This window comes from Erithacus rubecula (assembly GCF_903797595.1).
Source record: "Erithacus rubecula genome assembly, chromosome: 3".
NCBI classification, from domain to species: Eukaryota; Metazoa; Chordata; class Aves; order Passeriformes; family Muscicapidae; genus Erithacus; species Erithacus rubecula.
Window position 1 is genome coordinate 21588491 of NC_136689.1, and position 25986 is coordinate 21614476.

General features: G+C 38.0%; 2 protein-coding genes across 2 annotated transcripts in view; one reads left to right on the plus strand and one right to left on the minus strand.

Moving 5' to 3' along the window:
- The window catches only part of CFAP69 (cilia and flagella associated protein 69), a 51535-nt gene that overhangs the window by 19771 nt on the left and 5778 nt on the right, over nt 1-25986 (plus strand). Inside the window, exons 19-29 of the mRNA XM_079302823.1 lie at nt 169-245; nt 1212-1406; nt 2370-2447; nt 4196-4300; nt 6336-6431; nt 19938-20225; nt 20617-20810; nt 20916-21007; nt 21995-22139; nt 24174-24247; nt 25167-25219. Coding sequence (XP_079158949.1) covers nt 169-245; nt 1212-1406; nt 2370-2447; nt 4196-4300; nt 6336-6431; nt 19938-20225; nt 20617-20810; nt 20916-21007; nt 21995-22139; nt 24174-24247; nt 25167-25219 — 1397 coding nt within the window. The remainder of the gene's footprint in view (nt 1-168; nt 246-1211; nt 1407-2369; nt 2448-4195; nt 4301-6335; nt 6432-19937; nt 20226-20616; nt 20811-20915; nt 21008-21994; nt 22140-24173; nt 24248-25166; nt 25220-25986) is intronic.
- On the minus strand, nt 10054-12770 carry FAM237B (family with sequence similarity 237 member B). Its single transcript, XM_079300347.1, has 3 exons — nt 12464-12770; nt 10926-11319; nt 10054-10229 (listed from the first exon to the last, which is right to left on the minus strand). The coding sequence occupies exons 2-3, from the start codon at nt 11302-11304 to the stop codon at nt 10204-10206; spliced, it is 405 nt and encodes a 134-aa protein (XP_079156473.1). The 5' UTR covers nt 11305-11319; nt 12464-12770; the 3' UTR covers nt 10054-10203.

The window sequence follows — 25986 nt, forward strand, 5'->3', positions numbered from 1 at the left end:
GGAGAAACAGAAGTTTTTTATTAGCAAAGGCCTGCTCAGGATCAAGAGTGACTGACTGGAATGTGTGTGATGAAGCTTTTGCATGTGTTCATATGACAAATGTCTTTTTTTTAGAATATTGTATTTTAAGATAAATTAATCATACTGATGTGATTAATATTCTTTTAGGTTTTGAAAATTTACCTGGCTTATCTGCTAAGGATTTTGTTACACTTGCTATTATTCAACATTATATTGACTTTAAAGTGAGTATAGTTCAAGCAAATAATACTATTGTACCTGCATTCCCAAAAATAGCAAGCTTATCTCAGGACATAATAAACAAAGGACCCTTCAAAAGCTGTCCCCTATGTCACAAGTCACCTATAACTTCACATAGTGAAAGCCAGTATTCATCAGCAGAAGAAACAATCCCACCTCCAACATTGCATCAATCCCCATGTTCTTGCTTCATACTGCTACAAATGTTTGTGACCATGCAGCAAATAAGACTAGAAACTAATGCTAGTTAAAAATAACTCAGAAAAAAATCGTTTTAACTATTTGCCAAATCAATACAGGAATATGTAGGAGTAAGAAACTGGGGAAGGACTGGAGAGTAGGACTGTGTCCTTGCATAGTAGGGTCAGTTTAAGGGACACTATTAAAAATAACATTAAAAACACATTCTTATGAAGGTTCTTCTGTGCTTTGCTATCTTTGTCCCCATATGCAGTATTCATCCATCCATCCATCCATCCATCCATCCATCCATCCATCCATCCATCCATCCATCCATCCATCCAGTGTAAAGTTAAGAATGGTGTGCCTGTAGGAAACTACAGCAGGCTAATAAGCTTTGTGAAAGCTGTCTTGCTCAATTGATGGCTCATGTTGCAGTTTGCTCTAATAATGTCTGCAGTTTGAGATTTTAAGTAGTAGGCAGTAGGACTCTGTACTTCCCTCTTGTGATTTGGTATTTTGAAGCTATTTCTTCTGAATTTCTGTAGTTACCTTCTGTAGCATTCTTGTTACTCCTTTTTGAATCAAGTTTGGTCTTGGGAAGGCTTAGGGAGGCTTATCATGAATGAATCTGGCACAGTGTTAGTGCATAATCTTATATAAAAATTCCAAGAAGTCAAACAACTTTGTCTATTTTGAATAATTGTCTATATTTGAATAATTGGAACTGAAGAATGAGATATATCATATGGTGTATGTTTCATACACAGATTGGAGAGGTTTGGAGTGAAATATGTGCAGAGATAAAAGAAGAATTCAGGCCTGTTACGTCAGATGAGAGAGCCTTGGAAGTTATTTCAAATGTATTAGAAAATACTGGAAAAATGGTTGTTTCTATGCAGACTGAAGTGCTTAAAACAGAGCGCCAGCACAAAATCCAGGAAGAAAAAGAAACTTACAAAGAAGTAAGACAAAGGAGAATTTAAATAAGGAAAGCCTACCTAATCTTTTTTGTTAATTTATGTGCTGATTTTCTTATTCTATAAGGTTGAGAATCCTGTATGTGTACACTGCTTGAAAATTTTAACTTCTAATTTAATTAGGTTAACCTCAGTCCTCCCAGCTTGTATAATATCCACAGTATTTAGAGAGCAACATGAATAAATGAAGCAGTATCATCAGTGATGTATCAGCAGTGGGGTAACAGGAAATGATCATTATTTTACTATAGAGTTGGACCCATGTTCATCTGTAGCAGATAACAATACAAAGTACTTACTCCAACTGTGCCTACTTCTTAAAATGAAATATAGGTCTCTATTATAAGCTCCCTTGCTGAATATTCACAGACCTTTATTACTTCAGAAAGTAGGGCTTTGTGCTTCCCAGCATACTGAGAATGAGAAGGTATAGACGTTTTCCAGCTTTGGTTATAAGTCAAACATTTTGGTTTTTTGCTCATCTACTGTCTCACCCTCTCCTGCTTTCTGAGAAATAAGATCAGTTGATCCAGTTAGTTGTCTGGAATCTTATGCTAGTGCTTGAGGATTGTCCTGCATTGTGACGACTGCACTTTTGTCACCTGAGCTGATTCTATCTCTTTTATTCAGCATTTGAGAGTAAGAATATACAGAAAGCATTCCTGAAAGAGCTGGGCCTCATCCAACATATGTGTTGGAAGAGAGGAAAATTAGTTTACACAAAGTAAGCCTCTCTTTGTTTTTAAAGGCAGTGCATAAATGAAGTTTTTAAAGGGCAGGTACTTTACTACCACATTATCCTCCAATCTCAGGTAAAATGGAAGAGCTAAGGTAGCCAAAGGGGTGCAGGTGAACATTCTTTTTAAATGGCACAAGCAATGGTATCAGAAGATAATTGATATGCAAATAGGATTGTGTTGCATGCTGTAAATCTCATTTATATTACAGATCCAAACACAGAGAGAACTGTTAAATAAATCTTTGGAAAATTTCTTGTCTCAGACATCAAACTATGAGGCATTGAAGGTAAGAAACCTGATGGAGCAAAAAATTTACAATCATGGTGTAGTCATAAGAATTGTGAAGTTACAAACACAATTTCTTAATGAATTATAAGGATATTCAAGTAGAAATGATAGTAAATTTTATATTCACACAGCATAGAAAAAGTAACCAGAAGATATATGTAAAAGTTATGCAATCTTTGATTCTTCTGACTACAATCACAAATTGAGGATCAACATTGTGCAATTGAGGAGTGGGTGTATATAGGTGTATTTCTTCTAAAACAAAACTACAAGTCTGTTTGTTCTTACTTTATTTTTTCTAATTCTTCATTCTCTTTTTTTTTAGTACAGCAAACATCTTTCAAGATGGGAAAAATTTTATGATGAAAGGAGTTTCTTCTATCAATATTTGCACTTTCCCAAAGGAACATAAAAATATTAGAGTCCTGGTTTGGCAACCAGGAAAATGAATGAAATCAAACTTAAAAGAAAAACTTTGGCAGCTAAATTTAATTTTTCTTAATTTCCTGATGGACTTGCAAAGGAGAACAATTTTCTTTCTATGCAAGCATCTACCTGGCCTCTGGAAAGATGTATGCTAGAATTAGAAATGAAAAAGGGACAGGAAAAGGACCTCAAGAACTAGACTCATTAGTTGTTGCTGAGTCACTGGGAAATAGTTTTAGGCACATGAGGGGGAAGGAGATGGATATAGAATGTCATGAATTTACCAAGGGCAAATCATGCCTTGGCAACATAGTTGCCTTCTGTGATAAAACTGTTTATTCTGGAAAAAGGGGAAGGAGGATGCCTATTCCCCTGGCTTTAGCAAGGTATTCAGCATGGTCCTGTGTAGCATTCTTGTAGTCAAAATGGGCATATATGGACTAGATTATATACAGGTAGACTACAAGCTGTGGGGAAAACTGGCTGGACTGATGGGCTCTAAAGGACAGTGGTCAGTGATTGAAGTTTAACTAGTGGTCAGTTTTGAGTGATATTCCTCTGAGTTAATTATAGGGTTAATAATATGGTGTTGGTTTAACATATTCATTGGTGACTTGGGTATTGGATCAGTATTCATCCTCATCAAGTTTGCCTCATCCCTGGAAGTGTTTTAGGCCAAGCTGGATGGGGCTCTGAGCAACCTGGTCTGGTGTCCCTGCCCACAGTTGGAACTAGATAAACTTTAAAGTCCCTTCCAACCCAGATCATTCTGTGATTCTGCAGTTCTATGACACTGAGCTGGAGGAAGCAATTCATATACTGGGAGGTAGGTAGGGTTACTATTCAGAAGCTGGACAGATGTGCTGACCAAAAGTTCATGAAGTTCAGGAACAGAAAATGTGAAGTCGTTCAACTTGGGTTGAATTGGGATTGTATTGAGATGCCTCAGTCCAGCTGGGTGTGCCTGGGGAGGTGGCTGTGTGCTCTGTGTGGGGTGAAAGCTGCCTGTGAGGCAGCAGTGTGCTCTTGTGGCCATGAAGGCTCACAGCACCCAGGGCTGCTTTGCACAGAACACAGCCCACAGGTCACAGCAAGCAGGGATTCCCTTCCCACCCTTGCAGTGCCACATCCATTTATTCTGGTTTTGGGTGCTCAGTACAAGAAGGAGTAAACAAGTAGGAGGAGGGTACTTACATTAAAGGCAAATAGAATTATAACTTCATTTATTTTATCATGTTGTTTGTATATTTTCAAATGAGTGCAAATGACACAATCAATGCAGATTAAAACAATTTTACCTTTTTTTCTGACTGTCTTTAGAAAACAAAAATGCTTCAGGAGGCATTAATAGATGCATCCAGATTTAAAGCAAGTATTGAAAGTGGACCAGACTACTCTACTGATATTCCAAAACTCAATATAACAGTAAGTAAGCCTTAATAACACTTTTATTTTCATTAATAGGTAAGTGGTATGGAGTTTGTTCTGGCTATATACATGCTGCTGCTTACACTTTCTTTAATAATGTTCATGACAAGCTCCAAGCACGTAAGAATCTGTATCTTCTGCAAATCACCACTTCCCATTCTGACATAGCCTTAGATAAGCACTTGGACAGAATGAAATTCAGATCTACAAATTACTCTGGAAAAGTGCAGGCAAGATGGGCTCTAAGCTATGTGACATGTACCTGTTGTGAGACAGCCATTCATGAAAACCTTGGTGAGGTCAAGACCTCCTCCTTTCATTGCTAAGTACATCTGTGCAATCTTTGATACATCCATAGAGGTGTCCTTTAGCAGTAACATGTCCCTGACTGTCTGCAGATAAGCCACTTGTTGCATCTGCAGAAAACATTTTGTTGTCATTTCTATCAGTTAATTGAAGACTGAGAAAATGAAAAGCCTTTGTTAAGATCTAATTCACACCTAACAGCATATTTGGATATTGAGTTTTAACAAAAAATGGGGGAATCCTCAGTTTAGGCAATAACTGTTTTTAAGCTAACTGGATTATTTCTGTGTAAGCATCACAGCCAAGGAGGATTTAAGGGGGATAGTTTCTTGGCTGCTTATAGGTTACACTTACATGTGAGGAAAAACTAAAAACAATGAACATGAGGTGCTGTTCTCAAACTTGTAAGAAGGCAAGAGATTCTATTTTGGGCTACCTGGCATGAATGAATAATGACAACTAAGGTGGCTGAAACTTGAGAAAGAAAAGAGGAAGTTCATGTTGGATGTGATGGAGAAGCAAGGAGCCTAATAAGGAGCAAGGGGATTGTCTCAGAGTGCTGAACTAGGATTTTTCCCACACTATCTTAAACTTCAGAAAGATATGCAGGGGCATCTCTGTGAATGCAAGGTGAAGTGGTCTGGAGCAATTAATTAGGTATTGCATAAACAACAGCGAGACTGTTAAACAGCAATATTTTGCAGAAAGTATCTGAAAAAATTTGATATAAGCATGAGTAATCTGGAAGTTGTTAGTGGAGAGAAATACATTGTTAGATTTTGTTTTAAAGGCTTGAACCTCAAAACAAGTATGTTCATATCTTAGAGGGAGAGAATTTAACAAGAAAATACCTTCATGGTTCTACAATCAATATTTCAATAACAGTAGATAAAAACAAGGAAAAGGTTAGTCCATTTTGCAGAATAGGTGTCTGAGAAAATGTATCAGCAACATCATATAACTTTCCTCAGGTACATTGCTTAGGAGAATTACAAATGACAGACATGGCTGGAATTGTTTTTAATTCAACAGTCTTCTTCTCTCCTCTCTGCCAATCACCCTCAGCAGGGAGAGGTGAAGAGTAAGTTAATACAGTTTTTGCAAACCAGTCAAGGTCAAGTAATCAAACATGTGAGCCACGTGCACTCGAGGAGTTGTATTTTCTTTTAGTAGGTTGCAAATAGAAGACAGAGCTGTCACTCAGGATATTTATTCCGAGACCCAAACCTGTTCAGTATAAAGAGTAGTAATGAATATGGAAATGGTATGTGTCTTTCAGTCTTGGAGATTTCCTGGAGCAATAGTTCTATGCATTTGCATTTTGAGAGAAAAAGGGCTGGTTTTTTTCTTTTTAGTAATAAGTAATAATGTGTAGTGAAATTCTGAGATCATAAACTGTGGCTGACATTCTATACAAATCCAAATAAAATTGTAATCAAAGTTCTATTGGGTAAAGGTTTGATTGTCTTTTTTTTCAATTCATAAATCAACACGAAGGCAGAAAAGCAGAGCACATAAAAGTAGCCACTGAAAAACCACTCTCCTTTCTTTTGTATTGATGGGAACAAATTGTGAATTTAGTATAAAGGATAGCTTTAGTGGCCCTCAGAAACCTCAGCAGGCATCTCCACCAACTGAATAATATTTTCAAAAGGCAGTTACTGTTTTAATTCTCATTTTAAATGCTAGCATGAAAGTCAAGCACTGTATTTATTTTGTATTTCAGGTCGGACGTGGTCGCTCCATAACCGTGGATAGTTCTCTTTGTCAGCAGAGTGGAGAGCCACTGGCTGATACAGAGCGTGCTCCTAGAAAGTCCTCTGTTTGTAAAAGAGCCTTAAAAAAAGATCAAAAGAGATAAAACATTTGACTCAGTCAAGAAAAAGTCAGTACCTGTAGAATAGATGCTGTTCCAAAGAATGCTATGTTAATATATAGTTACCTATATGTAGATACAAGATAAAATCTGTTTTAATGATTTGAAAAATTGCTTAGAATATCACAAGAGTAAAATTATAGTTTCCCTTAATTAATATAACATGGGGATGTCTTATTAATGAAGTTCCCCAGTACAGTATGGTGCAAAGGTATGTTAGTCTAGTAACTTTGTATGCTAATATCCACTGTCAACAGGTCCACTGTTTTCATTTCCATCTCTTGCTGACACATTCCATTCATTGCAGTTTAAGCATCTCATTGAGCAGGGTGATAAATCTTCACATAAACAGGTGATAAATCTTCACATAAACACATCTGATTATTCATTTTCCTGAATACCATACCCACATAGTTTTTGTCCAAGCCCATTTTGTTTCTTGAGTTGCCACTTTTAGCATCAGGACTTCTGACATCCCAGTTTTCATCTAAACACTCACTAAGGAGCTTGTTTTTGCTAACAGTTTCTCCCAGCCTGTTGGAGAGCATCCTGCTGGAATATCTTTCTCCATTTGGGTTGCTCACAGCTCTTTTACTAATCTAATAATTGTTGGGCTATTATTCCTTTTGTCTCCAAATAGAACTCATCTTCTCTCATCTTGGCACCTCTAGAATGCCTGCACAAACTGGTGAGCAGCAGACCTTTGTGCAGATGACTCAATTTCTAAGCTATTTTCTTTTTTAATTTGGTCAATGCCAGAATTCACTGTATTACAATAGTGCAAGATTCCCTGAGGCTCTTCATTTTAAAACCAGTTGCTATCCAGTGCTATGGCATAATTTTCTGTATTGCAAGCTTTTATGCTGTGACATACAAACTGACACTTAGTCTGTCTTTTTTGCCTGTCAGCAACATCTTGAGAAAAGCACAAAGTTTTGCTTTTTTAACTGCCAGCTTGATAAAAAGGAAAATAATTTGAGCTAAACCGATTCCAACTCCCTTTTTTTACTTCATGAAAGAGAGATGGGATAGGTGTGTATATAAGCATATCTTAAAAATGTTTGTCACATAACAAGACAATGGTGGCATTAAAAATAAAGGCAAATAGTTTTATTTCAAAATTGACTACCTAATTCTATAAAAAGAAGAACCCTAAGAAAATAATGAAATAAAATAAAATGTACATATGAAAAATGGTATTTGAAGTTTAGAAAAATCTCTACACGTGTGTTTTCCAAAGATCAGAAGGATTTTTCTTATGGGCAGGTCTGTTAAACCATTGTTGAGTTAGAAAATCTACACATTGTAGGGTAGGAAGGTCACCTAGTATTTAAAGCTAGAGAAATTAAATTGATCTGTGTCTCTATCTCTGTGTCAAGTAGTCTTGCTCAGTTTTTTATGTTTATATTTCTTTGACACTTCTGCAGCAGCCTTACTGCTTTATTAGTGGTTTAGAGAACGTATGGTCTGTTGTCTTTTCACAATTAAAACCAAACACTACATATTTTACTAGGAGCCCAAAGACTGATGTTTGGAGGGCTTTTTACATCCTTTTTTGCATGCACATATGTGAATGTGTAGGTGACTCATTACTACTGGCAGCAAGGCAAAGGCCCATTAAAAAGAAAATATAGAGAGCTTATGTAAGTCCTTCCAATTTCTGAGCAAAAGCTACAGCAATATGCTGTAGCCAAGGTATGGATAAACAACCTTTAGCTGGAAATCAGGGGTTTTTTATGCAAAAACTTTCAATCAGGCACTGAGCCCGACAACATTGTCCCACAACTGTATTGTTTCTGCTGCAGACACCCTGACTGCAAATGAGCAGCTGCAAATGCAAATGCTCTTGTTTGTTGAGCATTAATGTTAATTAATAATGACTGGAGAATGAAGGGGGCAGAATTTCCCCAAATACTTGCATTTATCCTTCATAAATCAATACTAATACAAGGCTTACAGCAGCACAAACAGCATTTGATTCTGCAAGACAGCATGGACCACAATTTGGCTGTTGCAGAGGGTAACACAACACCCAAGAAACTGGGCTTGCTGTCCCTGCTGCAACCCAGGGATGGAAAAAGAGGGGGTACTGGTGGAAGAAAAGATCATCCTATTCACTGTTAATCCCTCATGCTGACATCCCATGAGTAGTCAGCTGTGGCTTTCCACAGCTCCCATAGATGTATACCTAACATGTCCACTTGGAATTTGTTTTACTGCTGTAGTGTACCTGGGGTTCATAATGACCTGCCCCTTTGGCAGACACCACAGGGTGACCATAGCAATTGATTGTTCAAACATGCTGGAAACATTAATGGTGGATGCTAAGCACTTTTGTGTCTTACAGAAAAACAATTTCAACAGACTTACTGCCTGAAGAAGGATGAAACCTTTAAAACTGCATAGCATACCTTGCTCTGGCATTCAATTAAAAGACCACTAATTTTTTAGAATGATTTCTGTCAGTTAAAACATTTGTTGCAAATGCAATGCAGTACATAGCTTTATAAACTGGATATTGCTGGGGCAGGTTAGATGATGCTGCTCATCATAATGTATCAATTCCTGAAGTTGCTGTGTTTGGGTGTGTAATAACTCCATTTGCTCAAAAATATTGTTTCTATCAGGAGCTTAAAGTGATGTTCATGGGTCAGAAAAATCTCTTACTACTTTTGTACCCTCTCCAGAATACTGTAGGAGACATATTTTAGAAGATGCAGTTCAACATTGTGTTTAACTAAACAAACATTTACAAATCCATGAAACTTGTTGGATATTTTACAATATATGAGCTAGGCATTATGTGGGATGGATTTATTTTTACTTATGAAGGTTTATATGCTGTTACAGCATGAGTACTAAGTAGGCAGTTATTCTTCTTGGATTATTTTATCCATGCTCAATGGTTTATACTGAGAGCAGTAGTGGAGTCAAGTCCCTCTTTTGAACCACTTGGTGCCTGGGTCCCATCTCAACTGCAATGTGGCCTGCAATGACAGGGCTGGACTGTATCACCTTATTAGCAGCCTTGTGTAAAGCACTGCTCATCATGTCACCAACTAGTGGCTTATCAAATACCATGTTAATAGTCGAGAAAACTACTACTATTCAGACCTTGCTGCTTAGAAAAATACTTTAATTAATCCATAGCTTAGACTAAGCAATAATAAAATACAAAGTCTAGATTGCACAAGACATTACGATGAGCATAATTCTTCTCTTTAGCTTCTCTTTAGCTTCTCTTTTTTTCTTTTTTCTTTTTTCTTTTTTTTTTTTTTTTGCAGCTCCTAAAGTTAATAGTATGTGCAAGACAATATATAAAATACATTTGTTTACATTTTTGTTGCATAATGTATAAAAATATATTGGTTTTCCATCAAAATTAACTTTTAAAAAGAGAATTACTGGAAAAGACAAGACTCCACAAAAATATGACACATCCAGACTTTAAAGTTTATGTGGGAAAACAAAGGTGTTGACCCGGAATACATTCACACATGCACTGAGGAAAAGGCAAGCTTGGTAGACTGCAAGACAGGAAAGCAAAAGTGACAGTGTCAGTTTAAGTACTTTATACAAAAAGAAAAGGGAAAAAAAAAAAAAAAGATTGAACCATGCCAAAGGATTTGTCCAAACATCTATAGTATATATTGTGATTTTATACTCCTTCGTTTTGATGTTGCCTTGTTTAAGTGTCTTCATTTTCTCCCCTTTTGGCCTAAAATGGATTGGTGAAAGCAGACCCTGCAAGATTATGAAAGACAGGTAGTTATTGTCCAAGCAATATGTTAAAAATGCTATGATTAAATAATCATGTTCATTCCAAGAACCTGAATCATCTGACATGGTACATCAGAAAAATCCCTATTGCTGAGGAGGAACAGGGGCAACAGATCTAGGACTGATTAGTAAGATGTAAAGTCACCTACATGACCTCAGTTCAGACTCAAACCTGATCATGATGACCAGAACCTGTCACTGTTTAGTGATTCACAGTGACCATGACATCAAACTATTTGTCAGTAGTTCTAGTAGGCAGAATAGGGCTCAAACTGTCAGGGATTTGAGCTTCCCTTCTGCAGAGTGATGGTTCCCCAAAGCTGAGACTGAACTCCTAATACCAGGAAACCTTCAGTATTGTAATTACTTCATTAAGGTATTGTCATTTATGTTCACACAGTGATAAACAGAAACTGCAGCATCCATTTCCATACACTTCTACATGCACACCCAGCATTTTTTACACTTTGTTAAATATAGAAATCTAGTGCCCTAACTACTACTGTCTTGTGTATTATGAAATTAGCTACCATTGAAGGATGGAAACACTTTGGACAAGTAGAAACAGAAAATTGGAAATTATATTGAGTTGTCTAAACAATGAAGGGTGAGGATGGAGCATTGGTTCAGTTTAATGTTAGCACCATATCCTATAGTTACCTTCTAAAGTTCTGTGTGAGTATGTGGAAGAATATTTGGGAGATGTTAATTGTCTTCTGCCCATTCCATGGGATCTTGAGAGCACACAGTCTACATACATATCCCAGAAGTTCTGGGCTAAATCATTGAAGAGTTCATTGTGCTTGGGCTTAGGGGACTCCTTTAAGAACATCATGAAGTCCCAGAGAGCAATAACTGTATCTGCTACCTTGAGTTTCTTCATTTCCACCAGCCCATGGGATGATACCTCCCAGCACTGATGGTCAATCTCACGCAGGCTTGGAGGAGTTTCTTTTTGATACTCTAGATTGGCATAAGCCAAGTTCACTATCAATATACAGCCCAGCTGAAACCACCATCGTTTCCATACAAATTCCATACTTCAAGAAGGTATCTGAAAAGAAGTATATAAAATCACAGTGATTCTGACATTATATAGTTCATTGTCACATAATTCTCATGGGTACCCCAAGAGATAATTTATACATATATTCAGAAAAATACTTTTTTCCCAAACCATAGAATACATACCAGTCAATGAACCCAAATGCTGGAAGCTAGGTTTGCACCTAGAAATTGTTAATGCCATTTAGAACCCAAAATGCCCATGAAAACCCAAAGCAAAAAGTTTGAAGTGATCATAGCCAATGTCAGAAGTTCTCCTTGAGACTAACACTTTTTCCCTTCAGCTCCTGTGCTTGGATTGTCAGTAAAATCAGGTTAATAGTAGATGCTTAAATAGTCCTAGTGGTATGCTATTTTAAGTTACTGCCAACAAATAATTATATACAGCCAGTCTTTCATGGAAAGTCTGACTCAAAAAGATGTTAAGGAAGGAATGGTAAATCAGACTGTACACTGTATTGGGTGAGTGTAGGCATGCTAGGAACTCATTCAGCAGCTGTTGCAAAACTGCAAGAGGGAAAATTCCTTTCTGGCTTATATTAGAAAATTTTAAAAAATTAAAGAAAATTAAGTAATATTTTGGCATTATTATTATTATTTGACACACTGCTCCAGCCACCTGAGGTCCCTAGTCATGTATTCCTTTACTTCAGCTTCAGAGCCCAGGGAACTGAGCCAGATACACACCAAGCTACCCCTTCCTAAAACCCCGGGCCAGCTACGTTTCAGCAGGCAGCAGGATTACCTGCTTCAGCATCCTGAGAGCTTGTCAACATGCATTAGTTATTCTTCTTTGGGTTCTTAGAAAACTGGTTCTAGCAAACAGGTAGGGATGGAAATACTTCTCACTTCAGCTTCACTAGGCACCAGCATTCAGAGGAAGGAGACATTGACAATTTCCTACAAAGCAGGAAAACAGCAGCCAGGAAATCACCAACATTTTGAGTTACTCTGATTTCATGGTTTAATCCAGCTAAAAACTGAAATGCTAAAGGCCCATTTGAACAGCACAAACAGGAGCAGAGACCACAACAAACCTCAGAGACTTTGAACTAGTAACTCCCACTATTCAGTACAAGAGAGGAATTCCACAAAGGCAGTAACTAAAGAGCCACAGCAGAAGTTGTACTTACAGTATTTAAGCGAGGAGATGGAAAACAGTAGCCTTGAAAAACAGAAGCCACTTGGGAAAAAAGAAAGACATTCATGAGAGGGCTGCAAGTGCTTGGCAGCTGCTGGATGCTCCGAGGATGCTGAGGTTACAGTGCACAGGGACGACTGGCACTGGCAAAGCTGCAGCAGCAGCAGCTGAACTCAGGTCGGTGGAAGGTGGAGGGAGCTGTGGCAGCCCCACCTCTTTCTGCAGCAGCTCCCAGTGTCAGCCCGGTTTGGGCTGGGGCCTCACCTGGAGAGACTGGTGAGGGAAGAGGAGGGGCAGAGGGCTGGCAGAGGGAGGGAAACACAATGGACAGCAAATCTTTCTCCTAATAGGAACATGAACACTCATTTAATAAACTCCCACTCATAAACCTAGGTTTCCATGCATGTTCCTGTTTGCCCACCAGAACATGCAGGGACATTGCTCAAAGTAATGAAAAGAACAAATATGCAATAAAATTTGGTCTGTTAGGGTTTCACAACATGCTTTGGTGGAGTTCAACATGACAGGAACAGCCAGACAGTTTTTTCAAGTAGAAATTCAGTAATTTCTGTCTAAAAGCCAATATATACAATACTTAAGCACAAATACAAATCTGCTACAACACTACAAATGACATTGTTCACAATAATTGTGTATCTTCTGGGAGCTTTACCAGCTAAGCTATGTCAACACTGTTTCAAAATCTTGGTTCAAAAAGTAAGCCATGTTTGAACCTACATAACTAAAGAGAAGGAAATATCAGACTGGAATACAGTTACCTTATCTCTGAACTCATGGTATCATTGAAAGGAGCTAAAGCTCTATTACATGTAACTATTCTTTGAAATTCTAAGGCAGTGTTCATAAAAAAGAAATTAAAGCATTAGAGTTCACAAAGAATCTACCTTTAAGTGAGCTCCTTTGTATCTCTAATTAAAAACAGCATTCAGTAGTAAGTTTTCAAGTTAAGACATTTTCCCTTTTTGTTTGCTTTATGCACTATCAAATTTATTAGTGTTATCAATCTCACAGTGAAACTGTCAAAATTTCAAAGGCATTTAAAGGCATGTAAAGGGGTTGGTAGTTCCACAGTTGCTTGGCTATGGCATCAATCCCTTCTCATTTTATTCCAACTTAAAACATCTAGGTGTAGAAGCATAGGATACTGGTGCAAACACAGTGATTTCCTCCTACTCCAACAGCCATTGAAGACAGCCTTTGATCATATTTATTCATCCTACAGATTTATTTTTATCACTCTTCTCTTGCTTTTCCTTTTTCTAGTCAAATCCACCATTTGTTGTCTTAAAACAAGGTACTCACAAAACACACTTATAGAAACCAAAATGCTAAGGAATAGGTTTTTGTTGGGAACATCCTTCCAAATAAAAATATCTCTTTTCAAAATGCCACCTCATCAACAATGTTCTCTTAGGAATCTACATGAAAATTCATTGATAATATCTTTAAAAAATCACATCTCTAAGTGAAAAGGGTTCTGAAGTCTGACTTCTGTATTTTATTTTCCTTTCTCACGTTATCCACTTTGTCGGTCATGCACTGAAGGATCATCACCTGTGGGAGAATGCCACCTGGAACAAAAATGAACCCATGAATTCAAGCTGGCAGAGATCAAAATTATTGGCAACTAATAATCCTGGGAAATGCACTAAGTTTGTAGGATGGAAGCATCATGAAGATAGTCACTGATCATGTTTATTAGGTTAGTCATTAAAATTTCTATTTCAGAATAAGAAAAGTCAAGGAAAGTCAAGAAAAAATCTGTGACCACCTTTATAAAATCTAATATACCTTAAAGCTACATGAAAGCTTGGGCTGAAGGGGAAAGTCCTTAAAGCAGAAAATCTATCCATGTACTTTGGAAAGATTTTTTTGAGCTAATGACTAAAGTATAAATGGGATTTAGAGAAAATTTGTGTTGTGTTCTTAAATCTCCAGGGTTTCCAAGATAATTTCAAAGCTGCAGCATATGCTACATATAAACCCAAAGACTCCAGCACAGCTACTTGACACTGAGTTTTATTAGGTGGCTCATATGGCTCATAGTAAAAGTGTCTATTTCTGTGATTTTTGAATGTTTTAGTTGATAGCTGAATCTGGGCAAAATAAAATGTTTTTCTCAAAATTCTTCCAACATTAACACCTTTCCATAGCATGTGTTTTAAACTGTTGTACTTTCACTTATTCCTTCTATTATGGCAGCTGGTGTGCTTCCACCTAGTGGGACTTCACTGTACTGAAGAGTGTATCCTTAGTATTGGCTAAATCTATTAATCTTTTTCCATAAAACTTTAAAATTAATACATCAATATTTTACAGTATTTGGACCTTGGGTATATTGGTGAGGTTATTTCTCTCAACTAGAAAGACCATTATGCAATGGTCTTTCCACATGAACCATTGTGCATGTTCAGAAAGGCAAAGAAAGAAAAAACTGACTTTTGTTTTTTGATTATTTCAACTCTACTTTAAATACAGTTGTATTGCCAAAATATTTCAGCTTCATTTCTATATATTTCCATCAAAGTTAGCTCTTTTCCAGACTGTGAAAAACACCATATATAGCACAAATTTCAAAAAACTGCTGGTGGAAGTTTTAAAATTGTTGGGGGAAGAGATTTTATGGCTTCTTCTTGTTAGAGTTGATGACAGTATACTACTTAGTAATTTATACCATGAGATAAAAGAAACAGAGGGGTAAAACTGTGATTTGAGGTAGCTGTATACTTGTGATTTTCAAGCAATCATATACAACTATGTGAAGTACACAGTAAGAATGAAAGAGCAGGAACTGAAACATTATTTATCACAAAACTCAGAATATTGACTATGTACAAATCAGTTTGGAAACCTTTAAAATGCTACCAGCCCTATGTGACTGAATTATATATATCTTTCTGACATAGGCACACTGGTTCATGAACAGGATTGATTCACTGAGGATGAAGAATTGAGTCACCCTCTGCATCACTGATTAGCAGCTTCTGAAGTAAAAAAATTACAGATGTTCTGCCATCAGGCTTGACAGTGAAGTGCTCACAGCCCTGTTACTGAAGATGAAGTATGACACACCCAATGCAAACAGGAGAGAAAGGTGATAGAATCAGTCCTGCCCTGGCAGACAGAGTCTCTTCAGGAGACCAGATAGATTTTTGAGTCATGTTTTTGGATAATGAAACATCTAAATATACTCCAATTTCAGTGTTAAATAATTCTGCTTCAGTAATTCTTAGCAATGTGTGATGAGCCACTTAATGTTATAAAAGGTTCCAGAAAATGCACAATGCCACATTTGAAATGAAATGTTGCTTAATTCCCTGCTGGCAGCTTGCTTGTTGGCATAAACTTGCTTTCTGTTGAGACAAATATAGTGTTATGTCAAAAAATTCAACACCTTCAACTCATAACATATAGGAGACCGTCTTTTCTTTATTTCTGTTTTTTGAGGTCAAGTTGTGATTGATTACATGAGATGAATTAACACTGGTTAGTAGCTCTGCTGGCATCTCTGGGCCAGTCTACACATTAACACGTTGACCTCCTGGTGCATGTTAAGGAAGTGCAGCACACTGAATTTAAGGCTCTGCTAAGTGGAGCAGCTTCAGACCAGGCTGCTCTTAACAGTTGTAAGGACTAAATTCAAACCACAAAAGCAGAACACAGCACAAAAGCAGGGTGTTATATGATACATACTTGTACTGGTATCCAAGGAGGGCTTTGGGGCTGTGACTTGATACTTGAAGAACTATCTACAACTTACCTGAACTTTTTTCATCTCACTTTGAAGTTCTTTTGCTTATTCCTTCTTTCTATTTTTTTCTATAGAATGCTGACATCATTAGCTTTACTGAAGTCACAGTAACACAATCTAACTGTTGCATTCATAAGGATTTCTGAACCTTGCCTACTATTCAGAGAAAACTGACAGGTCGTTCTCATATTATTAATCATAAATCTGGACAAAATGTTCTGCTGTTTGGTACTATGAATTGGCATGGTAACACAGAACGGGAAGATCCTCCTGAATGACAGGGGCTATTTCCCTGCCACTACAAAAAAAGCTCTGTTGTACAATCACCTCATACATTTATCAAGTGCCATATTAAAAATAGAAATATTTTTGTTCCCACTAATTCCACGGAAAAGCAGTTTCGTTAGTCAATTGCAGTAATGGCTAGAAACATTATTCTGGTTTCCTGATATATTTAGTACTGAATAGTACATATCTGTTTGTTCTTGTGTCTTTCCCCTTCATTTCAATGGTTTTTATCCTTCATGTTTGCTTTCCTGATATATTTATAGACAGCACTTGTGTCTCCTCTCTAGTTTTGTTTTATTGCAGTAACCAAGCTGAGCCATCCTAAGATCTGTTCTTTTGAAAGGCTCTCAAGGTCTCTGGTGATGAACCTAAATTCCCCCTAGCCCCCTCTTAGTTCAACCTTAGCTCAGTTATAGAACAATTGATTAGGTTTTCACAGTACCCCCAATTAAACGTTACTAGGACCTTACAGTGGCATTTATGCCTCCCTACATTAAATGAAATCCATCTCCTGAGATACTTTCTTGTGGTGGTTTAATCCCAGCCAGCAGCTAAGCACCATGAAGCTGCTCCCTCACTCCCTCACAAGCAGGATGGGGGAAAGAATTGGAAGTGTAAAAGTGAGAAAACCTGTGGGTGGAAATACTGACAGTTTAATAGGGAAAGCTAAAGCCATGCAGCAAACAAAGCAAAACAGGGAACTCATTCACAAATTCCCATGGGCAGTTTAGTGTTCAGCCATCTCCAGAAAAGCAGGGCCCCATCACACGTTAACAGTGACTTGGGAAGACAAACACCATGACTTCAAAGTGTTCTCCCTTTCTTCTTCTTTTCCCTGGCATTTTTTACTGATCATGATGCCACATAGTATGGGATATGCTTTGGTCAGTTGGACCAGCTGCCCTGGCTGTGTCCCTTCCCAGCTTCCCACCAACTCACAGCCCACTCACTGATGGAGTGGGGTGAGGAACAGAAAAGGTCTTGGCTTCATGCAAGCCCTGCTCAGGAATAACTAAAAAATTCCCTTCATTATCAACACTCTTAGCAGAAATCCAAACTACAGCTCCATTCTTGTCACTCTGAAAAAAAAAAAAAACAACCAAACTCTATCCCAGCCAAAAGTAGCACATTCCTTTACTTATGGTGATTTCCAAAAATATCTGATTTCCAAATTTCATGAGCATGCTCTCACTGATTTTATCAAGACTACTACTACAAAAAAAAATCAAGTAAGACCATCCTAAAACAAACCTTTAAGCTTAACATTTTTCTTTTCAGCCTTCTTTGTGCCTATCTCATTTTTCTCTCATAGTTCCTCTCCTAACCCCAGAATACTCATTCCTTCCCAGGTGATGCCATATCCAATGTTTTGGGGGATTAATGCAATAAATTTGAGTTTTTCCAAAGCTTTGCAGTGAGGCTGAGGCCAGGTTTCAAGGTCTGTGGTTGGCCAGGTCACTTTTCTTCTTTTCAAAGCAACTACAGCCCAAGTTCACCTGACCTAACTTCAAAGACTCAGAGAGAGAGATGGAGATGACAGGGAGCTGTTCTTGATGTGATTTGACCTCTAGAGACATCCAAGGATAGAAGAGGAATCTCAACCTGCAAGCCCTCAGTCAAATGCCTCAAGGACAAGGCTAGGCCCACATTTCCTACTTTCCAGTCATCACATTATTAACTGATCAGTTCAAAACACTTCTCACTAGATTTTCCGTATTACCTGCTTCAGGACTGCCAATGTGGTCCCCATGATCTGGAAGAACAACATGGGAGATCTGAATTCTTTGCTGTGGTAATAATTTCCTCTTCTGCCATTCACATGAACTTAAATGTTCTGCTGGGTCATTTACAATGTATAAGGCATACCACTGTTTTCTAACATTTTAAAAAATTGTTTTATTATGTAACATTAACATGCATTGTTATTTTTAGTATTAAATTACTATAAATGGTAATGATTCTCCTCAGGCAGCTAATAGGTGCAATTGAGAATGTAAAACCTTGTGGAAAAGCTGTAAGAAGGAACAGAAAAACATTTACTTTGTGATGAAGATTAGTGCTTAAAAAAACTACAAAACCACTAAAAACATGCTCATGTTGTTTAAGAAATATTTATCTGCAAAATAAAGGCTTATGAAAGAACTTGGGGGTGATTTTTCTCCTCTGTCCTGTTGTTGTGAGACTCCAGCTGGAACACTGCATGCAGTTCTGGTGCCCCAACACAAGGACATTGAGCTGTTGGAGCAAGCCCAGAGGAGGCCATGAAGCTGCTAAGGGGACTGGAGCATCTCCTCTCTGAAGGCAGGCCAGGAAAATTTGGGCTGTTTGGCTTGGAGAAGATTGTGTCAAGACTTCATTGTAACCTTCCAGTATGTGGAGTGGCTGCATAGGGAAGCTGGAGAGGGACTTAGCCAGAACTGTAGTGATAGATGGGCAGTAGGTTCAAACCAAAAGAGGGAATATTTAGGTTAGATACATAGAAAATGTCCTTTACTGTGAGGGTGGTGAGGCACTGGAACAGGATGTCCATCCCTGGAAGTGTTCAAGGCCAGATTGACAAGGGCTTTGGAGCAACCTGGTCTAGTGGAAGGTGTCCCTGCTCATGACAGGGGGATTGGAACTCGATGATCTTTAAGGTCCCTTTCAATACAAACCACTCTATGATTTTTTCACTAATTTTACTCTTCAGACCTTACTGATATCACATTCACAAAATAATTTCTTATTCGTGACCATTTAAAAAATGCAAAGCATTTTAAGCTTTATTAAAGCCATGTATTTTAACTCATTCTGAAAATTAGCATAATTTAAAGGTTGGTTTTGTTAACTCCTTCTGGGGATCTTGGCATCCGTGCCAAATTATAAGTACTTATCTTATTATTGGCTTTTCGCAAATATTAAAATGAATCTTATATGTATAATATTGGAAAACTTAGTTGAATGAATATAGTTTCTTTTAGTTCTGCTATTGACAACATTTAGAAATAGTAGTGTGATAAATAAATTTTTTGGAACATAACATGGTAATGTAAAAAGCTTTTGTTCATATAACTAACTCAGAGAATGGTAAGAAGATAATCAGGAAATTCTTCACATTCTTGCCTTCTCCTGTCTGGATGAAGACAGAGGTGACGAACACCAGAACTCCAGGGAAAGGATTTATTGATCTCCGTCATCAGGGAGTGCACCGACAAGAGGCCACAAGGGGAAAAAAAATAAAATGTAAAAAATGTTGATTTACAGGATGTGGGGGACGGGGTGATTTTAAGTAACGCCTGAAAGGTCTATGAATATGCAACAGGTTGATGCATTTAACCAAGTGTTTTCTAAGTTAAGGTGTGCTCTCGGCGGAATGCCAAGCACCCGGCCGTTGTAACCTTTTGTCTCTTACTGTCTTTTATTAAAGTTTTTTACATCTACCAGGACACCGAGCCCCGTTTTTCACCGCTCCGGGGCCCAGGGCCGGGGCCGGGAGCAGCCTCCAGCCGCTCGGCGGCGGGGCCGGGCCGGGCCGGGCCGGGCTGCGCCTGCGCGGCTGCGGCGCCCAGCGGGCCCCGGTCCTGCCCGCCGGAGCCAGCCCGAGCCAGCCCGACCCGCCCGAGCCAGCCCGCACTCCTGCCCGTGCCCCCTGCACAGCCACCGGCCTGGGCCTGCGGCCGCCATGGTGCGCTGCGGCGCGGCGGCGCTGCGGAAGGTCAGTGCGGCCGGCCCGGGGAGCGGCTCAGAGAATGGGTGGCGGGAGGGCTGGCGGGGATCCGCGGTCCCGCTTACGGGGCTCTCCGGGAGTTGCCGTGAGCCGGGTGGCGCAGGCCGGCCCTGCCCGCAGTGCTCGGTCCCGCCCGGTCCCGTCCCGCGCCCCTCGGCGCCACACGCGGTTCCGGCCCGGCCCGTTCCGCCGCCCCGCGCGCCGTGCGGTGTCGCTGCCGGGGAGGACGCGCCAACATTGATTAACAACTGTATGCGCTGCTTTCTGAACTTTCATCTATTGCCATGAAAGATCAGTCCACGCGGTTTTACACACCTTTCTGCGGAGCGAAATATAAACAGAACGTCGTTAACTGATGTTGAAACGTTTGTTTTATTAGTACAGCAACTTCATAGACGCTTTGCGGGTCTATGTGAGAGGAGGAACTGGTGGAATGGGTTATCCTAATCTGGGAGGGGAAGGAGGAAGAGGTGGTGATGTCTGGTTCGTTGCCCGAGAAAGGACCACCTTAAAGAGCATTAGGGAGAAGTATCCCCACAAGAGATTTGTAGCTGGAACGGGAGCCAACAGCAGGTAAGAGTCTATTCAATGAAAGTTGTTATTTGCAACTTTTCCAGAAAGCAAAATGTCAGTTTAAGTTACGAAGCCCGGTTTAATTTCTGGTTTAATTTCTCCCAGTGTTAAAGCTCTAAAAGGTGAAAAAGGAAAAGATTGTGAAGTTCATGTGCCTTTGGGAATTTCAGTTCTTGATGATGATGGCAAGCAGATTGGTAAGAATATTTGCTTTGTTTTAAGATACCTAATGTTTGTTACACTTTTTTTGATAACATCTAGTGAATTTCTAATACTAGGATGTTTTAAGGTTACACATTTTCTGAAATATGCCTGAGTTTTTCTTTGTTTGGCCAAAGAGTTGACAAATACATTGTAAAAATTGTTGGAAAAGCAGGGACCCCTTCCAGAAAACAGCAGTAGTTGATTTATATCACTATATACAAGTCCTTTGCTATTGGAAACAAGTGTTAAAGGCTGGAAGCCATACTGATCCTCCACAGAACCATTCATGACCTCACATAAATTATGTCTCCATAAACCTAAGTAATATCCCTGTATCTTTACTGTATTATGAAAATACTTAAAAAGACAAAGATCCTTGCTGTATGTCAACATTTTAGGTGCATATCTGTTTTTTACTCACTAGGAAAATCTCTTTCAATTCTCTTGGAATAGCTCTCAATGGTTCATTTACAGTTTCTCAGAATTTTTCTTTTCAGACTGTTTAGAATTAAAGCTAAATTCCCAAATTTCCCTATTGCAAGATTTGTTTATGATGCAGGCATATTAGGGGACTAAAGATACCCAAATATTTTGCTTTTTTTGTTGTTTTAATTATTCTCACCCTCAGGGAGACACTACAGTCTGCATCTTGATGGAAAAAGATGGACCATCTGATGGGAGCCACATTTCTATCAATACATATTTTCCTTGCATTCTTGAATTCGAATATTGGAGGGTTTAGAACCTCCATACTTTGCATGCCTGCAGTTTTCTTGAGGTGACTGTATGACAGAGAAGAATACTGGGGTGTGATGGCTTTCATTTGTTGCCAAACAAGGAAAATCACCATGACCTTGAGGGCACAGTTCTTGCAAGGAAGCATACAGAAAATTGTCTCATAACTGGAGGCATTTAAGTGGAAAATCACAACTGAACTACTGCAGGGGATTGTGTTTTTTCACTAACAAATTTATTTTCAGGAGAGCTTAATGCAGCAGGAGAGAGATTCTTAGCAGCTCGTGGAGGTCTTGGAGGCTCTTTGGCTACAAACTTTCTGCCTTGCAAAGGTCAGAGGAGAACTGTTCACCTTGACTTGAAACTTATAGCAGATGTTGGCTTAGTTGGGTAAGTACTGTAGTTTGAAAACTAGTATTAGAAAACAAAATATTACATTTCAAATTCAACTATTGTTCTATTCAGCATCTGCTAACATAAATCAGTCCTGTGGTCCTTATTAATAAAAAAACATAGGAAACATGAAATGATGAGTTTGAGGTGGAAATAATCTATTTGGTATATACTAGTAAAAAAATTGAAACTTGAAGACAGCATGGTTTTCTAATTATATTTTTCTTTTTTTTTTTTTGTTTTTAGAAATAATTTTGTTGATACAAAATTTCTCTAAAGTTACGTATTTTTTGATTGGTCTTCAGTAATTACATGACAGAATTTTTTTCTTGTTTTGATCAGTGTAAAAGTACAGGAGTTTTATGATGCTGATGCTTCTTTAATCTTGTATTTTAGCTGACAGTTTGCCTTCAAAATGGATACCAAAATCATTACCAGTCAATTAGAGAAGCATATAATTTTCTTATTGAGAGTATGAATCAGCCTCCGATAGTTTGCGGTTGTACTTTGATCTCTTTGTGTTTGCTACTTTTACCATTTTGTGAGTGGTTTGCTATTAGATCAGGTTAAAGAAAACCAAATACAAACATGTAGACTTGAGAAAGGTCCATCAAGTTTGGGTACAGGTTGTGATGTGTTGGTCTAGGTTGTAATTCAAACTTCAAAGAACATATTCTACTTCTGTGGAAACAAAGTGCTCTCTTGAGGATATGACCAGAGGAACATTCTGGAATCTCTTTAAGGCACCTTTGAACATCAGAGTGTATGAAAACTGCAGTCAATAATTTTTCTATTATAACAAGAGTCATTAGGTTGCTTTCTTTTTTTTTTTTTTTTAAGAAAGATTTATGTATAGCCCCTTTATAAAGGTCTATAATGTAGCACCAGCCTCATTAACAGGCAATGGTTCTTCATGTGTTCAAAGGGAGAGTGTTTGGTTTTCTGTAGGACACCTGTCTTTGTGTTGAGTTGCTTGTGGACAGAGTTTTCTTTGGTCATGCTGTGATGAATATTTGTGAATTTGACTGCAACACCAATCTTGCCTGGACTTTCTGGATGGATTGTGTGCTAAGGACTGTAGTTTATCCTTGGATGCCAGTATTAACAAGGTTTACTTGAATCAAGGGTATTGTGCCTTTTCCAGCTCAGTTTAATCTTTAAAACAAGTGGGTGTTACAATTTCAGTCTTCACTTGGGTTTCCATTTCAGTGGGTGGATATATTCTGTGAAGAAGCTTTTGTAAAAGTTGGTGTACCCCTTAAGGAACACTTTTGTGATAGGATGCAGGTATAGCTCTCCCTTGGAAAGGGAAAATGTTGCAACAGTCAGGTGTGCACACACCAGTTCCTAGGTGTTCTTTTAGTTTTACTTGGTAACAAAACAGGTTAGTACTAATTTTAGGATCCCTCATATAACTTTGTTTCCTTAGAACCACATATAGACTGTGCATGTGTGTCTATATGTACAGTCTCTCTCTGAGTTTATATTTGCTTTGCTATGTTAGCTAAACTCTAGCATAGGTCTCATTGGTACTTTCATAGACTTTCATAAACCATGATATATAGATTTTCATAAAAATCTATAGACTTTCATAAACCATGATATACAGATTAAGAAACTGTAAATCCAACTGGTAAGATATATTTGCATGACAGCTTTTTAGAATGCAAGCATAATTTACAAAATCAGCTATAGCACATAAAGAGTGAATCCAAGTATACCTGGATGGTAATGCTGTATTTCTGCCTGAATGACTTTGAAAGATTTCCCTTAAATGTATTACACATGTGTTCACATAACTCTCCTGCCTGCATTTTTAGGAAGCATTGTTGAATTTAGAAAAATTACTCGGATTTGATGTCAAAAAGTAATTCTTAATGATCTGAGGCTTGTTCATTTTGTAAAAGAAAAAACAGCCTGAGTAGATGAGTGCACAAATACATTGATAGTATTGAAGAATACGTTTGGAAATAAACATACAGTAATCATATAGGTGTTTATTCAGTGTATCAATCCTGACTTTCCTTCTAGGTTTCCAAATGCAGGAAAGTCATCCTTGTTAAGCAAGATTTCTCATGCCAAACCTGAGATTGCAAATTATGCATGTAAGTTTCATACACTTATTTTTAGAGCAGTAAGATTTCCTGAGAGCAAGAAGTCTTTTCACTGACTTGCTTATAATAAGAGTTTATAATAAAGAATAGAGTATAGCAATGTTGCCTGGGTTTTTAATTATAAGAAATACTTCAGGGAGATACTTGCTGCCCCAGTGTCCAGTTCCTTTACCCACCTCAGTTTTTCATGTATACACCCCCATAATGCTTCAACCTCCTGTTAATGCAGGGTCTATTTAACATTTATTTTTGTCTCAGCCCATTTTATTGCAACTGAGACTCTCTATGGTATGTAATATCCTCAGTCTACTGAATATGTACTGCCAAGTTCCTTTGCATAAATATATTGTATGCTTAAGAATTTGCTATCACTTGCAATAGATAAGATTTGGGGGTTTTAATCTGCCCACTGAAAAATGGACAGAATTTTTAAAATAATTTTTCTGTCAGTTAGTTAGAATTAGTTGTCTGGTCTTGTTTAATTAAAAAGTAAGAGTGCAGTACTGATAATTCCTATGACCTTTTTCCACCATTCCCAATTCTCTACAGCCTTTTCTCAGTTTGAAGAATCCTATCTCACTTTACCTTTCATTGTTTTATCACTGTTTGGAAGCTAATCCATAGTCCAGGTAATAGTTTTTGTGTCTGAGGCTTCTCTACCTTCACTGTTCCCATTTTGGGATGACTGGAGTAGAGCTGCAGAAAGAGACAAGACTTGGGTTTTTGTGGTCAATTTTCATCTATCTTATTTTGCTTTTTCTTTATTCCTTTTTTTTTTTTTTTTTTGTGCTACTGCACATTTGGTTAATTAAATACACTGAGAAAGTCCTAAAATATTTAAATGTTTTGCAACTTCAACAATTTTAAATGTTAAAACCAGTTTTGTTTTCTTCCTGTCCCTTTGTCACAGTCACAACAATACAGCCTGAACTAGGAAAGATCATGTATCCAGATTATAAGCAGGTAGGTATGAAACTTCATTCTGATTGTTTGTTAAAGTTATATGGAGTGACTATTTATGTTGCTTAACAGAATTTCAGAAAGAGAATGGAAACTTGTGGGTATTTTCATGTGTATGTCTATAATGTGTACATATCAAATGCAATTACATGGACTTCAGAGAAGTTATGGGAAAACTACTGTTTTATTAAATAATAAGAGAGTTTCATAGCCAAATACAGTATTTTGATGTAGGGCTTATTTCAGGTCACTATAATAAATGGCTTCTCATTTTCTCTTCCTTTCTTTTGGTGGTTCTAATCCTGATTTACAATCTTAGAGTTATGGAATTGAGATTGCTGTGTCCTAATACACTCTTTTAAGTTTAGGACTTGGAAAAAAAAAATCACTGTTTCAGAGTTCCAGCCTATAATTTTATTGAGAAGAAACAGATTTTCTGCAAGTTGCCTATACAGAGAGCTATGGACTGAGTGGGTAATTTTCAGAATGCAAGTAGTGGCTGATTTGTCCAGTAGCTGAAGATCTACATTAGTGAATGCCAGGAAGTTTTGTGATTATAACCCTGTTACCATAACTTCTTGTGATGACTTTCAAGCTTGGCTGTTCTAACTTCCTTTTATTTTTTTTTTATGTTTGTGGGGTTTTTGTTGGTTTAGTTAGTTTTTTGGGGGCACAGGGTTTTGGGTTTTTTTGTTTGGTGGGTTGGGTTTTTTAATTAAAAACTGAAATACCAGGACATGATAGTGATTACTGAACAGCCAGGATAGTGC